The sequence below is a fragment of the Brachyistius frenatus genome, unplaced genomic scaffold (genome assembly GCF_029030835.1).
Source record: "Brachyistius frenatus isolate BFR_SWC_R1_liver_20210118 unplaced genomic scaffold, ASM2903083v1 Contig_48, whole genome shotgun sequence".
In the NCBI taxonomy this organism is placed as follows: Eukaryota; Metazoa; Chordata; class Actinopteri; family Embiotocidae; genus Brachyistius; species Brachyistius frenatus.
In genome coordinates, this window is record NW_027210647.1 from 2,816,042 (window position 1) to 2,834,208 (window position 18,167).

Here is an 18,167-nt window from a genome sequence, read left to right on the forward strand (position 1 = left end):
GTTTGACTGTCAAATAATAATAAAAAAAAAAACAATAATCCATCAGAGGCTCGTTTCCGCACTGTGTTACACGGTAACCTGTCCCCACCGAGCCCCTCTGTGCCAGAGAATAATAGCACAATATTTACATGTATAGATGTTTTATATTTTGTAAAAGTGACATATTTGCATTCAGGAATATCTGGATGAGCTATATCAAAGTGCTGTGTATGTTATTTGCACTTTACAGAACACTACTGCCCTTAGTGTTCAGTATTTGACTGTTTCTCTGAGAAGAATAAGTCAGTCAGGAGCTTACAGGAAAGCCTGTTTATTTATCTCTTGTCATCACTTGCAGAAAAGAGAAAATTAATTTGTATTCCTAAACGAGTATCTTATTTGCTCCTAAACAATCTAGATTTCAAGTGCATCAAAGTATCAGTGATTGATGTGTGACATCTTATCTCATATTACTATCTGCCCATAAATATATTATACTCACTCGCTCTGAGATCACAGCTGTTTAAAGAACATCTGTCTGTGTGACATCAAGGCAAATGTTTACAGAGTTCAACTTAAACCTCACTCCCTGCTTGGTCACTGACTGCTTCACTTCTATTGTAGCCTCCTGGCGCCACATTGTGGACAAACATGGTCACGACCTGGTCCCAGAAAATGTGTATTTTAATAAACCGCACTGGGGTACAAATTGCCCCTTGCTCTCATATGATGAGTACTTGTTCCATATAACGTCATATATTGTCTAGTTAGGAAAAACTTAACTCATTATAATCACTTCCCATGAAATTGTAGATGTTAAAAATGATATTTTTCTGTGTATTCTAAGGACTTGTTGAATGAAGTCCTCTTGGCCCTTACATTTTTTTATATGTTGAAATAGGACATGGAAAATGGATTATACTTTAGTTCACAGATCAAAGAGCTCAGTCAAATTTGGTCTGTTAAATACAGAAAAGTATCAAGGACTTAAGCCTTAGAAAATATGTTGGCAAATTGTTAACAAATGACAGAGATGGCAAAGAAAATGATTCTGTTCTGTATCTGAAGTTTTGAACCAATATTTAAGAATACCCTTTATGGGAACAATGGAAAATCTGTAACACACATGAAAGTACAGCAAAAGTCCCATCAGTGAGTTGATATTAGAATACATGTGCGAATGAAGGGGCATGCATTTGACAAAAGTCATAACCTGTGATTTAATGAAGGCCTCCTTCCTTTAGATTCAGCTTCTCTGTCTGCTAACCTTTGCTTCATGGTTTGGGTCGTAGTCATTAATGTGATCAGATGTAACCATTACACATATTGAGTGGCCACTGTATGGTGCTTTAAAGTTGTTGATAAAGTTGAGTCCATAGGTTCATTAATTGGTTTTATCAAGTGTGAGAATGTAAAAACATTCATCAGTCATAACTTTTAGCTGCACACATCTCATTACTTTTCCGACTTCATCCACCCTCTCTCTGATTGTTACTGTTTTGGAGGTACGGTGCAAAACAGTCTAGAGGACAGGGTCCTAATATTTTTTATAACTTACCAAGCCTTTGTAAATTCCGTTTATCAACTTGAGCATGCATTCAAGCTTATTAACAGGGATTTGCTCCTCCCCACTTACAGTGGAACAATAATATATTGTGGGACCATGGATATCTACATCAACATTTACCGTATTCGTTATCAGTAACATTATGTCATCTGTCTGTCTTGTCAGGTGAGAGCAAATATATAAGGAAAGCAGGAAAAAAAAAAAAACAGAATTAGGTTCGATTATGTTTGACATTTTTTTTATTATCATTATTATTACCAGAATTAATAAATTATTAAAAAGTTAAAATTAAAATGACATTGGGTTTGATTGTTTTCTGTACCTTTTTTTCTTTTTAGCAGCATGCGTGAAATTCTCAGCATAAGAATCTGAAGATTACTAATATTAGTCAAACTCTTATCAGATTATTCAATTACAGCCTTATTTTTATGAATAAAATCTAATCACATGTAGACAAAGTGCTTTTACAGAAATCCATATTAATTTGCTGTGATTTCATTGAACTTTTAATGTTGATGATATTACAACAAGGGTTTGAGGAATGCAAACTATTCCAAAATCATATTATTTGTGTCAGAGCGGCGCAATTCTCTCCTCAGCTGCACAAATGATATTAAGGCTGTCAATGGCAACAATTGGTATGTATGATAACCAACAACCTAAATTCAAATTTGTCAGATGCCAGCAGTTACATTTAAATTGTATATTATATAGTTAAAAAAAAACTACTGTTGATATCAAGTGATTAAATAGTAAAACAAAATTCACATTCACAACTGATGAAGTGACTACTTGATGGAAAAACTGTAATGGATTTCAAAGATTAGGACCACAATTTTCGTGATGAGCCAACCTTACCTGTTGTCGTGGCTCTCATACAATCCATCCATTCAACAAAGTCACAGTCAACAACAGTCCACTATCCAGAATAATATTTATTGCTTTTGAAGATATTAATCTTTTTCTTCTTTTTGCACTTTCCATTTTTCCTCTTTACAGTAAAACAAAGAAAGATGACAGGTAAAACCACTGCATTGTCATTTTTGGATGTGTACACACACATACACACACAAGGGAAACTGTATTTACAGCTGTTAGTTAGTGTACTCCACGTGGAGATGACTGGAGACCTTTAATGTAGCAACTCAACAAACATAGAGCTTTACATTAACTTTACAATAGAGCTTTCACAACTAATCGTTATACCGCCACTGTTTGACAAACCATCGGCTATAAAGGCTATGAAACTGTACAATATGGTTCAGTGTTCACTCTGTGCTGAGAAACTGGGCTGTAAAAAGGAAGTTGGTCATTAGTTTCGGTAGAGAAAAGATTTTTTGTTACTATTTTTTCCATTATTTAATGTCCTCAAGCAAACCAAATTGCCCTGCTGCTGGCATGGACAAAAAGCATTGATTAAAAAATAATCAAAACAGAAATTGGGAGGTAGGATTTAAAAAAAAAAGAAAATGCAAAGACCAATATTATTCACATTTGACTAATTACTGTACAGTTACACTGGATGAATGCTAACTAGAAAAATAAGTCTACCGGCATGTTTTTGAACCCAAAGGGTTTAGTACACTGGGCATCTGGCGAAAATGACCAAAGGGCACAATTAACTGGGGTTGAGGAAATCAGAGACAATTCCCAGTGTGAACTCTGTCCTCATCATAGAAAAACATCTTCAGAGTGCAGATCCTCTGCCATTAATAATTTAAACTTTGTTACACCTAAGCTTATAATTTTTCCAACATGTTTAAATACTGAATTAAATCACAACAATACAGCTAAATCTTATCATAGTGAATAATAATTAAATGTCATGTACACCATATTAAAATATATACACAGAAATATTCATACAAATTCTAGATTGGTCCAGCTCAGCTCTCTGCTCTCTTTCCCTTTCCTATTAAGAGATGTGCAGGGAACGACAGGACAAAGTAAATATTCACAGACTGTCACAGTTATAGCACTATTTAAAAAAAGGGATTTTTAGTATTTAAATTAACCTATAAGAAACAATATGTATATAAAAAAGTGCAAAATGAACTTAGGGGCAACAGTTCCACTCACAGGATTGCAGTTATGATTTTTTTTTTTTTTTAAGGAGTCGTTGACTGAAAGAACCACTAGGTGGCAGTATTTGACCGTCTCAAAAATCTTAGTGATTATATGTATATAGTCTAAATCTCAAGAATTACAGGATAAATCTGTAAAATTGGATCGATCTGAGCATTATTTGTTGTTCTGTTCTGTTAGTATAGGGATGTTGTTTGTTAATGTTTGTCAAGACAGGCATTGCTGCGCTGTAATTTACCACCTCGCTGCCTTCTTTCATAGCTCAAGCTGCAGACAGCAAATTGTGGAGTACTGCTGGCAACGCGGAAAACAAGTCTGCAAACCATGGAGCGAACATTTGGTGTGAGAGATCAAAACGGAAAGGACAAGGTGGTGATACAGACAGCCGACACCCTGAAAACTGTACGTGCCATATTAAGATGGAGAAGTCAGTGGTGTAATAGAGTGTAGGCAAGTTAAAAAAAAAAAAAAAAAAAAAAAAAACCGTACACAGCATATAGGGAAACAGCAGTTCCAGAAGTAAAGAACTTAAAATTCCTGGAAAAAGTATTTATCAAGAGGGACTAAATATTTGATCATTTAAAGCAGAAAAAGTGTCTCGGAGAAATGAACGAGGGGAGGAGAAGAAGAGAGTTATCAGAGCATAGACTGGCAAGATGGTGGACGCATCAGAAAATGTCTTAGCTGTGAATCATTTTGAGAGTCTCTGTCTCCCTGTGTCTTTCATGCAGAGCCACGGAGGGGGAAAGCGACGGAGGCAGGGATGGGGGAGGAGGAGTGATGGGAATCAGGCTCTTCAGAGGATTCGGGGACACTGGCGGGGGGAGAGAGGAGATGGGTGGCAGCACGCTCCCTTTCTTTCCATCCAACACAAGCTGTGATCGGTTCGCCAGGCTCGATTCCTTCCCAATGCCAAATTCGTGCTCGTTTTCATTCTCCGAGCTGCAGTCGCTCAGATCTGTTATCTCCAGGTCTGAGTCTGACTCCGGGTCCTGTTTCACCCCTCCTCTCCTCTCTGTGGGGCTCTGACGGCCCGTCCCGGTCCCGGCTCCGAGGCTGACGGCTCCCAGCCCCAGGCTCAACCCCGTGCCCGGAGGATTAGCCTCCACCCTCTCCCTTTCCCCCAGTGTCGCCCCGTTGACAATGTCTGTCCGACCCAATGACAAGCTGCCCGGGTACGGTGGCAGGCAGAGTCTTATTGGCTGACCACCCGCCGTGCCGTTCGTCCCACCAGTTTGCCCCGCTGCACCCCTCTCACCCCCGCCCGCCTCCCCAGGTGGGAGTAGGGAGGAGAAGGGGTGAGGCAGCTGGGAAAGGCTGCTCTGCAAAGGGTTGGGGTAAAACTGGGAGGGGTAGAGGGAGCCAGGGGGCAGTTTGGGGCAGTTATTGAGAGAGAAGGCCCCTGGGAGGTAGGGGTTGAAGCCCCAGGGGTAGTCAAAGGGTGGGTTGCGTGGGTACGGGCCCAGCAGGGACGGGGGCTTGGAGTAGCACGGAGCACCTATAGGACAGAGAAAATCCAGCAACTGAGGTTAGCTCTGAGAAAGGGCAAAGGTTTCCGGACATACAACATCCAAGAATGCTCACTAATTATCGTCAGTGGTATTAGCAATTCTAATGATGAGCCACAGGGGCTAATTCTGGAACAGTTGCTTTCAACAAAAAACCTGATGGTTCATTTATGCATGCCAGTACTGTGCAGTACACCCACTTCACACTGCTGCAAACCAGATGTGAACACAAAGATTCTGCACTGCAGCAAAGAGTAATCAAGCTGAGTTCACGTCTTCATGTGAAATGGCTTATTATTTCTGTATCTTTAAAAAGACACCAGCTGTTTTAACGGCACATCCTCACAGTGATGCAGAGCTGAGAAATAATGTCGATCTGTTGTCCCCCCGCTAATGTTTTGACATGTCATTGTATCATTTCAGATTAAACAAAAAACTTTAGAGTGTAGCGAATTAAATGTTGCAATGTGTTTGAATTGAGTTCCTTGTAAGCATCGTTTGATAACAGAAAAAGGGGATAAATTTGAAGTGATGCTGGAATTCAATATTAATGAACAAACAAAAGCATTGCCGCTCAACCTACTCTACTTCCTTCCAAATGACAACCAGCTCAAAGACCCTCTCTCTGCTGCACCCTCCACCTCTCCCAGTCTTTCGCTCTCTCTTTCTCTCTCTCCCTTTTTCACTCAGTTATTTACTATGCAGGGCTAATTTGACAGTGGTGAAGTCTCTGCGTGCTGGGCCAGGAGTAGCTGGCAGACACATGAATATTGAATCAGTCAGGCAGGCCTCACTTGCTTATGAAAACACAGTAATGGGCGCCCACAGGCCACAAACTGAAGCCTGCACCCTCAATTAGGGCCTTCCTGCCTGGGAAGGGATTAGGACAGCGGGGACACATGGGAGGGAGAGGAGGGTGAGAAGGGAAGAAGGGGGGATAGGACCTGAGGACAAACAGAGTGGGGAGGAAGAAGAGGGGGGTGCAGGTTGTGTGATAAGGATTGCGTGTGTGTGTGTGTGTGTGTGTGTGTGTGTGTGTGTGTGTGTGTGTGTGTGTGTGTGTGTGTGTGTGTGTGTGTGTGTGTGTGTGTGTGTGGGTACATCTGTTTACACACTACTTCCCGAGCTCTGCAGATTTGTGTGCATTCTGACGCACATATATAGTTTGCAGAAGTACAAACAAAAGCAGATGCACGTATGCTGTCGATCAAGCAAACATACACTTTTCCGTGCTGCGTTCGTTGATAGTTGCGTGCAGCGAGAAGACAAATGTGACCGATCATGTTGAAAAGGTGGATGATTTCTTCAGCCTTCAGCTTGTTTCTTAGCACTGCTGATATGCATAATTCACAAGCTAACTTGGCCTTTCTCACCTGAAGCACAGTCTCACTGCAGGCTGCTATGGGACAGCCATCTCTCTTATTTCCTTTAACAATAAATGTTCATGCCTCCCCATATCCTCATTCCCCTCTCTGCTCCTCTCCCTTCCCCTACTCCTCCTCCCTTTGTTTAAGTCTGTTTTCTATGTGTACACTGCCTATCACACTCTCTATATAAGCTTTGTTTTTACGACTTTGTCTAAGGAATACTGGAAGATTTCTAATTTGAACTAAGTAACTTTTCTAATGAGTAACTTTTCTCGTTCCTGTTGCTCACCTGAACTGAGGAAAGGAAACGTGTCCAGTCTCAGTTTGTCTCCTTCGGGTCCTGGTGCCGTGGTGCCTCGATCAAATAGAGACGTTCCTCTCCCAGTGTCTGGCAAACGAGGAAACAGGGACTGTATGGCCTGAGTGACAGAGGGGGAGAAATATAAAAAGAGAGGAAAAGGGGATTAAAAAATGAATTTGTGTCATGAAAAAAAAAAAGTCCTAAATAAAGCACGTCTTCCCTACAAATCTGCCTTCACGCCGCTGCTTTGCTATACAGCATAAAAAGTCATATGTTGACAGCAGCACCCTGCAGAGTGTGATGCAAACAGTGACACAGTCGCAGCAAGGACAGGATAAAAAGGGGCGCCATGGGACTCGGGGGTAAAAAGGGAGGTAGGAAGACGCAGAGGCTCAGAGATTCAAAGGCAGGAAAAGTACAGAGTCAAATGGAGACCAGCGATTAAGATTGTGGGCACAAAGGATAAATGACAAGGAGAAAGAGGGATTGTGGGCCAGTAAAGGGACACGGGACGAACAGAAGTGGGATGTGAGAGAGTGATGTCTATTCAGGAAGTAGGGCAGCTGTCTGTGTGTGCGTGTGCGTGTGCATGTGCGTGTGTGTGTGTATTCATTCCGTCTCAGATATGCGAAGCAGAAGGAGACAAGGTAAAATAACTGGAACAGTTGAATCTTAGGAATCAAGGGGACAAAGGGGGGATTTTTTTCCCCCTAGCATGACTGTGGATCAATAGTATCTGTCACCCCGCAGGCCCAAGTTTGAAAGGCGAGACTGTACTCCCAAGCTGCATGATCTGCGTTGCTTAACAAACCGCATTAATGACCCGCCATTGATCTGATCTGACACGACCCCTTCGCTTTCTATTTCTTTCATTTTCAATCGATGACAGATGGATACGCCATCGGAGACAGGGATGAGAGAAGGAGGGGATAATGTCTTCTTTTGTTTTAAGGACAAGTTAAAACCGTCCCCCTCCACGGTCTCCTTCAGAGCCTGCGTCTCCTTATCCCATCTGAAGGATGGCACAGACAAATGACGGATGATTCGCTCTTACTGTACTTTCAAATTACGTCTAATTTCTAGGACATTAGTAGTCTGAAATAAAATAATCAGCATGCCAAAAACTGTTTTCTTCAACAATTTGTATAACTATTTCCATAATTTAGCAGAATATCTGAAACATTTAATTGATTTGTTCAGATTTTAGAAAGATTTCTCTAAATATCTCAGCAGATAAGTAAAGTCATAATATATTTTTTTCATCCTATTTAGGACAGTTCCGTTCCCGCTTCCCTCTTTCTGTGTTCTGATCAAATTTATCTCTGTAAAAATTTTACAATCTCTCGGGGCAAATAACAAGTGAATTTGTAGTCTATTATGACCACCATTAGAGACAGTGAATAAAAGATAGCTATGGTGAATACCACCATTCTCTTGTAAAAAAAAAAAGGGAACACACAGCAGGGGCCTGAGAAATAGAACAGCAACATCGCTGGAGTGAAATGGATTTCAGTTACCTGAATTAAATCACTGTTAATAAAAGATTAAGGAGTAGAGTGAGGTGTCTTGCGATATCTTATCTTCTTTTTTTTTCCAGGTTCTTTTCTTTTTATTCCCTCTCTATTTAAATGCCAGCAATTATTTTACCTGCTATAGAGACACATATTTAGTTAGATTGTAAGTAAGTAAGATTGTGGTCTGTCTAAGTTTCATTTCTTAAATTTTTCAGGCTTTAAATATTTTTTTGTTTTCTATATGATTTCAATATTTATAGTCATACACACATAAACACATCCCTCTTTCAATCCCACCCTCTCCCAAGCCCTCCATCGTACCCTTCGTACCTCTGGGCTGCAGTCTGGTGTGGCGGAGCCTCCGTTAAAATGGTTCTGGGCCAGAAAGAAGGGAGAGTTGGCCATGTCCAGGATGGGGTAGTTCACCAGCACAACCTTACTGAAGTTGAACTTGTAGGTGAAACGCTTGCCTTTGGTTTTGTGCAAAATACGCTTGTTGTAGTAATACCTGCAATGGAGGAGGAGAGGATATCGATGGAGGGATAGAGAGAGGTAAGGATAAAGGGAAAAGGAAGAGGAAAAGGAAAAGAGGAGGGAAGGATTAATGTAATGCTCACATCAAGGTTTTGTGTTTCATCACCATAAGAAAAGAATAAGTAAATATCTTCAGTGCTGTGAGGCAAGAACTATACTGATTTCCCACTGTTTTTATTCATCTCCTCCTTCCTCAAATCAATTCATGTCTGTCTGCCTTTATTCAATACAATATGGTTTTGGAAATTTTATTCAGCCGTTATCAGACAAAAAAAAAAAAAAAAAAATCTAAAAAACAAATCCCTTTGAACCCCAAACACAGATTCTACAGAACAAAAATTTCCTTTCATTAGGCACAAGACTTTGTATCAATTCTAAAACTGGATAAAATATAGGTAAATAATCTGATTTTATGCCAATGTTAAGATAAAATTTTATTTTAGGCCGAGAGGTATGACTGAAGATTTGCCCCCATCCTGGTATTTATTTTTGAATAATCAGAAGCTGTCTGGGCTCTGAAACTGTCATGTAAAAGTACATGACACCACGAAGCTGTCACCGTTCCTAACAGCAAAGCACATTTACAAAGAGGTGGGACAACAAGAGAAGTCTCCATGGTAACGACCTCCGGTGTCTCCCGCTGGGCATGTCAAGCCGTCGTCATGCCAGTTTCCTTTGCCACCCACGGAGGTGTCACAAAGTACAATCTGCCAGGATGCCAGGTTGATCAGCAGTAAAGGAAAAACATGAAGCCATCTGGCCCAGGTAAAGGAGCTGAGTGCTCAGGTGGGAAGGTGGAGGAGGGTGAAGTGGGATGCTACAAATAAAAAAAACAAAAACCTGTGGATGTGTTATCGTTGTGATGGCATTTCTGCCTGCATTTAGATTTCATTGTTTGAAAGTGACCACAGTCAGTGTACCAAATACAGAATGCATTAGACAACCACAGCATTAAAAACTGGAGAGCGGCACCTCATTATGCAGACGCACTATATCAACAAACACAGCAGCATGTACATATCAGCCTGTATCCACACCGGCTGAGCTCAGTGCAATGATGTGTGCATGTTTTGCTTTGCGTGGCAATTGTGCTGTGGCCCTTAATTGAGCAATTAAGTGAGGCTAATTAAGAAGGCTAATTGTGGCCCCAGCCAATTCATAACAATTAGACTCTGACGACAGCCCCCATTAACAAGAGGCCAAAGGAAAGCAGGGGAGGGGAGGCGGGAGGAGGGGGTACAAGTCGGAGTAGTTGGTATTTGCATAAAAAAATTGTGCGGTTGGGGGTGTAAAGTGCTGAAGGTACAGAGTGTGGCATTGTTTCAATCACATTCGGCAAGTTTGGCGCTGAGCGGTTTCCCTGTTCTGAAGAAGTCCAGGCAATTTCACACTGGGGCTTAATTTTGAAATCCCTATTGAATTTTTTATTTGGCAGCTCAATGGTGAACTTTCTATTAGGATGTCCACAGATAAGGAGAAAGTGAGGGTATTGACGTTCCCCAGGAAAAAGTCTCACCTTTATCTTTCCATTTTTACCAACATGGAAAAGAGAGTTGTTAAGTGAGGATTAAATTCAACAAGAGTAAACAATTTATGTAAACCGTGATGTGATAAGTATCGTGATTTATCTGATACAAACAGTGTTGTTGCTTGACATTCAACACAACATATACAAACACATACCTCAGCGCCCTGCTCAGTTTGTCATAGTTCATGTGAGGTTTGCATTTCCTGATTCCCCACAGCCGGGCCACCTCGTCTGGGTCCTTGATGACAAACTCCCCGTAATCTCCCTGCCAGGCAATCACCCCCTGATACTCTTCCTTCTGCAGCAGCTCCAGGATGAAGTGCCACAGCTGGATCTGTCGGGAGCCGGGGCTTGACTCGGGCTTATATGCCCAGTCTGGGAAGGCGAACCCTGGACAGAGGGAGCCGGAAAAAGAGGAGGATGAGGTTAAGGCCTGTCATTTGTCCTGCTGCTCGCTGGGGGGGATCACTGTCTGAATGACTGATGAGTGATGGAGGTGAGGGATGATGTGTTTAATATCACAGCACGTGCCTTGAGCAATGTTAGTCTGAACTAATGCCCTCTAGCCTCAACAGATTGGTCAGTGGGATGATGACAGCTCGCTGGGAGAGATCTGATTGATACTGCTCGGGTCTGAATTTTAAAAGCCAACTGTATGCACATCACAGATGAAGTTAAGTAGTTTTTTGACTCTGCCCAAAGTGAATCTGGCACTAACTAGCCTTGTAAAAACATTAGACATGGAACCAATTACCACCAGAGACTCAATTTGTTTGGCAATGAGCATGTCTATGGTTAGTCTTTTTAAATAAGTGAATATCTGAGATGCATTTCAACATGCGATTTTGATCATGATGGTGATGTTTCTCAAGTTTTATCAGAACTATTTGTTTATTTTGGCTGTCTGGTTTTAACCCAATTTACATGTGGCTTGGGACTAGATTGAAAGATAAGTTTAAAGATTTCTGAACACTTTTTAAGTGAAAACTTCAAGCAGATTTGAGCAAAGTTATAATGAAGTCTCCATGCTCATCATGATGATAGTGCTGACCTGGCGTCCAGAGGGCGGGCACCGGGGGGAGCAGCAGATCACTGACGCAGTTACAGTCCATACCTCCACAACACCTGAAACAAAACAGAGAAGGCATCAACTTCTGCAAATGGAACATTAGACAGCAATTAATAGAAAATGTTTTGCTTTAGGCAAAGTCAGCTACCCAACAGGTTTATTACTCCGAGTTGAAGCTGAAGACTGTAAACTTTGTTGAAAATGGAGGTATTGCATAAGGGTCTAAAGGTGCACTATGAATTCAAAATGCTACCTTAAATCGATGTGAAATGTAGCAAGGTTATGTTTCATATGTCTTTGGTAGAGATCAGGTGTTTGATGGATGTGATCTTGTGTGGCCACCTGAGGCTGTGTCTGATGCAACGTGGTGGACATCCCTATAGTGCATTTATGAACAGGAGGAATTAAATAGGCTTTTGAAAAGCAACTTAAAGTCTGAGGCATGTTATACATTAGAAATTGGGTTTTTAAATATATAATATGGCTTGGTTGCTCCTTTGTGGAGTTTTTTAAAAGTAGAAACCAAACTACACATGAAGTCAAAAAAGGTCTATTTGTAAAGTTATGCTCGGGATAGTGGAGGGTTTGGTGTAATGGTCTTCCAGAAAAAGAAAGGCTTTGTTCATCACGTGATGGAGCTGAATTGGAAAAAAACAACAAAAAAAACAAAACAAAACATTTTTTTTTCACTCATTATATGATGATTTAGGAGCTACCGTTTTTAGTAAAATATCTTACATTTCACCTCAAGTATTCAGAACCTGTACATACATACAAGTAGCAATACATTCATGTAAAGTCCATTGTTATGAGTTAAATTCCTGCAAATAAAAGTATTCAAAGTATTCATAGATTTAAAAGTAGAAGGACTCATTCTGCAGAAAAACTGTTCCTCTAAGTGTCATACATTGATTTCATGTTTATTATTGTTGGAGTTCATTTAAGTGCAGCTAACTTTAATTACTGCATGAACTGTTTGGTAGTTAATCGCAGTGCGTAACATCTTATAAGATGATCATTTTCTTTCAATTTAAAATCTTGGATCTGGAAAGTGCAGCTAAAGAAAATAGTACAATATTTTCCTCTGAATTGTAGAAGGAGAAACAAAAAGTAAAGCAATTCAAAATGTAGGTGCTGTTGCATTCCACCATTAACAATCATTCAGTGACTTTAAAATAAAATTTAAAAAGCAGAAATGTCTTAAGGTTACATAACGCAACCATTTGAAAGTAACAGTAAAATAATGTACTGTTGGTCTGCGAACATTTTCATGTTCAATGTCACAAACACAAAAACTCTACAGCTGCTTTAGACAACAGCAAGAACACAAATCTGTAATAATTGAAACATTTTATTGTTCTGTAATTGTCATTTTGCACTATTGGTTTTTACAAACAGACCTGAGCATCCTGAGACGGAGCACTAAGGTGTGCAGCTGAGAACAAACTGTTGATTTTTACACCATCACGTCTTCATGCTCCGTACACAATAAAAACGTGTGTGTGTGTGTGTGTGTGTGTGTGTGTGTGTGTGTGTGTGTGTGTGTGTGTGTGTGTGTGTGTGTGTGTGTGTGTGTGTGTGTGTGTGTGTGTGTGTGAAGTGGGTTGTTTTATTAAATGAGAGCTTATAACGATAACGTCTCCTATATGAATGCATATAGACGTCTGCTGACAGGAGAAGGTGAGGAGATTTAAGCGTTTCCATGACGAACAAGGGGACTATGAGATGAGATCTAGTTTGGATATCACAGTTTCATCAGGGCTGTTTTACAAAGCTCAGATGGAAGAGATGCCCTGCTGCTACACTGGTATCTTTAATGCTGGCCTCTCTATCTCTCCCTTCACTCTCTGCCTCTATTTAATTATGCTCTGTGAATTTTGGATTTTCCCTCCAGCATTGAAATGGAATGTGAATTATTAAGGTGTGTTTGTATAAATTATTATTGCTAACTCCAGGCATTTCTCTCTCAGACTCTCCGACTGATTCTCTCGTTCTATCTGTTTCTCGCTCGCTCCCACCCTGCTTCTCGCCGTTGGATTGTGGCCCCTCTCGCTCGCTCCTCCCGCTCTTCATCCTCCTTGTTTTCATGCCGCTCCCTCTGTCTTCAGATATAGAGTTGGCATTCATCCTATCTCACTCATGTTTTTCTTTTTTTTCTTTCCCCGCATCATTCATGTGATCGTTCTTTCTTTTATTCCGTCTTTTTCTCCCCGTCTTCTGTCTCTGCTTGGGCTCACGTTCCCATAATGAGTCAAAGTTATCAGAAAGGTTAAAACAACAGCTAAATCTTCACACAAAGCATTTTCACGTGGGATTTTTTTTTCGCAGCGTAGCCTGCAACATATCATTTTGCTCATTCAGTTCACCAGGAGGATATCAAATCACACAACAGCCCTCACATGACTACTTCAGAACGTATATCCTTATATTATAACATTGAACTCTAACCTACTCATCGGACTGAAGGCCTCTGCCAAGATCGCTCTTTAAAAAATGAGATACTCTTTTTGTTGGAGGTAGTAATCTATAAGTTTTCTCTCCCCTGTGGGCTACAGGTCATCAATACTGCATCATCTCTTTCATTTGCCATATTCTCATGGTCCACAGCATGTATAAGATCGTCTCCTCCGAGGAAAACATATATGTGCCCTCCTATCTGTCAGGGTCTCTCCAGCTACCTCTTGTCCCTCCTACGCACTACCTCAAATCTATACGCATCCTCCCTTTCCCTATCCGACAGCATATCTATACAGGTGGATCCTCCTTTCCTCTTTCCCACCTCCTTTCTATTCACACACACCTATCCTCTGTCTTCTCTCCCTCCCGCCCCACCCCACCCACCTCCTTTTCTTTCTCCCTCTCTCCTGCTCTGTGTGTTTTGCTTCGGCGCAGTAATTTTCCGTTTGATTTCGGAGGTAATGCATTTTTTACAAATCAAAGAGGAAGCCAGGCTGCCTCCCCCCTCCTCCTCCTCCTCCTCCTCCTCCTCCTCATCCCCTCTCTACCTCCCTCCCTCCCTCCTCCTCCTTCCCTCCCTGCCCAGTCTCCCGTTCTCGCCCCCCTCGGCCCCCCAGGCCAGAGAGGAGATAAAGGAGCCCCCATCATTTCCTTGTTAGTTTTGATTTGGGCAGCACAGGGCTTTCAAGTTCCCCCCATCACCCCCAGAAACATTATAACTAGCAGCCCAGGGAATACTGTTCCTCATACACACACACTCACACACACACATGCATGCACCGACTGTCAGATACAGACGCTCACAGATTGTAATGGATTGTACATGCACAGTAAACACAGTCTCCAGCAGATATGGCACAAATACACAGGTATTCAGGTAGCCGTCACACACACAGTGCGAAGCAGCACACAAAATCAGACATGGAGCCCATAGATATTGACTGCATCAATATCGACACACTAACACACAACGCACCAAGCTGAAAGAGAGAATGCACTTTGTTTACTAAAGATGCACTGATGGAGAGAAGCGATGTGGGCAGACAAAAACACAAATGCATTTGACTTTGCACAGGACACAAACAGTCCAAACAAAGGACCCATCTCCCACAAAAGGGTCATCCGTAAAACCCAGGGTGGATGATGGATCACACGGTTACCAGTGACAATAGTAGGCACGTACAATAGGGGCACCGAGTTACTATACGCAGTCACATCTTGACAAAACCACATTCACCGCTCAAAGGAAACCTCAGCTGTGCTCCTCCACATGTTGTGAAGTGTAGGCCCGCGCTAGGTCCAGCAAATGAAAACCCTCTGCTGCGTTGATGAGTCAGAGGCTTCAGTCACCTTAAAAGAGTACGATGAGTTTTTGTGACATGCTTTTCGGTCTTTGAACAATGCAAGGACACACACACTTGCTCGGTCAGGGCTGAGAGGTGAAGGGTGTTCGCTGTTGTTGCTGCTCAACTTAGAAACATTAGATTTGTGTACTTTACTTACTTTTAGACATTTTTTTTTGAAAGTGTCTGAGCGTTAAACTCATGCACTGTGCAATAACCCTGAACATTTTTACAATATAATGAAGAAAGCAGTGTTCACATTTAAAAACTATCTTACACGCATTTGTTTTCTCCGTCTTCCTCTTGAGTTTCTCCTGAAAATGTCTTTGCTTTTGATAAACGCAACAGAAATAAAGCTTGCTTTAATATTTGTGTCACGTAAGGCCACTCTCATTTTGATGACTGGAATAATCCTCATGGTGAAAGAAAAAGAGGAAAGGCTTATAAGGCAGGACAAGGACAAGTTTGAGGGTCTTCTAAAGGGAAACCATACCAAAATAAAGGATTGGTTTAGTTTTTTAAAACAATACTCAAATGCCCACGTGAGGAATGCCACAGTTTCTGCTCACTGTAGTTATTCTTGGTCATACTGGACAAAAATATAATTTAACACGGCAACCAAAGGCTGTAAAAATATTCATATTGGGCGTATCACTTTCAGACAAACTTGACAGATTTGAATATCCTTTATGTTTATTACTTTTAGCTGTAAACTGTATGCAGCATTATGCTTGTGCACTATTTACGGATGAGCATATTAACTGCACTTGTCTGTAGACATATCAAAACAAAAATAATGTAAATGTCTACCCCCAAAAATCCTGGAGGATTAGATCAGTTTCAACGTGTTTGCAAGAGATGGGTCTTGCCATGCGATCATTGATTTGTATTTAGAACGTAACATACTCACAAACAGGACGATACGCACTGATGCAAGTTTGCAACGAGGCTGGTAATCTATAGGACTGGGCCCATCAGCACAACTGGCATACTTGTGAAGCCAAGGTTAGTAGACCACTGACTGGAGTAAAAAGGAAACAGTGAGGAATGTGCTGTAGTACCAACTATGTTTTGAAATTCTGCAGAGTGACTGGGGTAGAGGGAGGAAGGAGGGGGGCCCGCCTGACATTCAGGCAACATTATGTCTCCAGTGCTGTCTAAAGAAGGAAAGAGTGATGGGTCACGATATAAAAAGATAGAAAAATGTGAGAAGCATGAAGAGTCTGGCCTCTCCCGCTTTCTTTTTCCACTAGATGAAACGGACTCTGTACATCTGTCTCATCTTCCTTTTTTTGGTTGCCCCTGAAAAAGGCCCAACTGAACCCTCTCTCTCTCCCTTTCTCTCTACTTGCCTCTCTCCCGCTATCTCTGTCTTTCCCGCTCTCTCTGTTCCTCTCCCTGGTTAGCTCTGACACACTGGTCAGCCTCGGGGTGGAAGAACAGAGGGACTCTGCTATGGGTTTGTTAGAGGAGATGGAAAGAAGGAGAGAGGAGAAACAAGGAGGGGAGAGACAGAAGAGAGAAGGAGGAGGGGGAGGAAGGGGAGGGAGGGGAGGGAGGGGGGTACGGGGTGGTCAGGAAGAGGGAAAAGAACCTGTCTATCCAAATACCAAATGTTAAAGAGAAAAGTCAACGCCGAACCAAATTCTATCTCTACAGCGGCCTTTAATTATTCCCATTTAGCTAATTCTCATTACGAAATAATATTTGGAAAAGATGGATCATATATAGTTGAAATGAGTAATTTATGTTTGTTGTAACATTAGAGTTCTTTTTAAGTTCAGATCTTTTTTAACGTATCGTTAAATGTCAAAATATACATACACCGGGAGGAAATAATATTCTTATTTTTTAAAAGGTATCTTATCTACATCTTTCCAGAGAAAATAGAGACTAAATAAGAATGTTCTCCTCATAATGACAGCTTATACTCTGAGGACTTCGTTAAACGAAGAGAAGCGATGACCAAAAACTCTTCCTCAACCCAAACTGAACAAAAATAACTTTACTCCACTTTAATACCCCCAAAATCCACACAAAAGATCAACAATTAAGTGTTTTTGTTGATTGTTTTGTAAAATAAAAAAGAGTGGCCGGGCAGTTTTTATGGAATATAATATACAGGAATTTGATCTTTTTTTTAATTTTTATAGAATATTACACTAACTACAATGAGAATAAACTGAATTATGAATTTAAAACAGGCACTGATAGTTGCAGTTTAAGATTCTGTTGTGTAGTTTTGCATATGTCTTTTCTTCTTTTTTTTTTTTACATTACAGGACCGCTGTGGAAGTAAATGTTCTCACGTTCATCCCTTGGATTGGTGTTATTGATGACAAATATTTTGACTGTAATCTCTGAAACTATAAAAGTATTTTGTAGAGTGTAAGAGTCATATATATATATATATATATATATATATATATATATATATATATATATATATACATACACCAAGACGATACTGATCATTTTGCAACTTTTACGGCAGCTAAATTTCCACATGATCACTCCTTTGTACCTTGAACTCCATATACCCATCACGCTGTCATACGAAAGAGTGAGAAGTCACTGCAGGAGGTGTAATGGGATGAGGCAGCAGTGCAGTACTGTCAGTGTATTTAACCAAGACGTATAGTTAGAGAAGTACTGAAGCTCTGAGACGCTGCTTGTTCTCCCACAGAGCACCCATTACTCCACACTGCAGGGGCAAAGCCAGACCGAGTCCTTCACACCAAGACAGGCTATCATCTGACAGGACTGCCCAGCCAGAATATCATCCAGTCAAATTTTGCTTTAAAGATGCTGTACAGGAGTGGCATAGTGATCGTCAAGCCAACGTATTGATTCTTTGGTAAATGGCGAGATTAGGAATAATGGCCAAGAAAATATAAATACCCGGTCTAATGCAA

At 41.0% G+C, this 18,167-nt stretch overlaps 1 protein-coding gene across 1 annotated transcript in view; it reads right to left on the bottom strand.

Annotated features, from left to right (window-relative positions):
- Positions 1–2,476: 2,476 nt before the first annotated feature.
- The window catches only part of erfl1 (Ets2 repressor factor like 1), a 36,934-nt gene continuing 21,243 nt past the window's right edge, over positions 2,477–18,167 (bottom strand). Inside the window, exons 2-6 of the mRNA XM_069703905.1 lie at positions 11,435–11,508; positions 10,539–10,773; positions 8,643–8,829; positions 6,796–6,925; positions 2,477–5,129 (exon numbers count right to left, since the gene is read on the bottom strand). Of these exons, the coding sequence (XP_069560006.1) occupies positions 4,312–5,129; positions 6,796–6,925; positions 8,643–8,829; positions 10,539–10,773; positions 11,435–11,495 (1,431 nt within the window). The 5' untranslated portion in view covers positions 11,496–11,508 and the 3' untranslated portion in view covers positions 2,477–4,311. The remainder of the gene's footprint in view (positions 5,130–6,795; positions 6,926–8,642; positions 8,830–10,538; positions 10,774–11,434; positions 11,509–18,167) is intronic.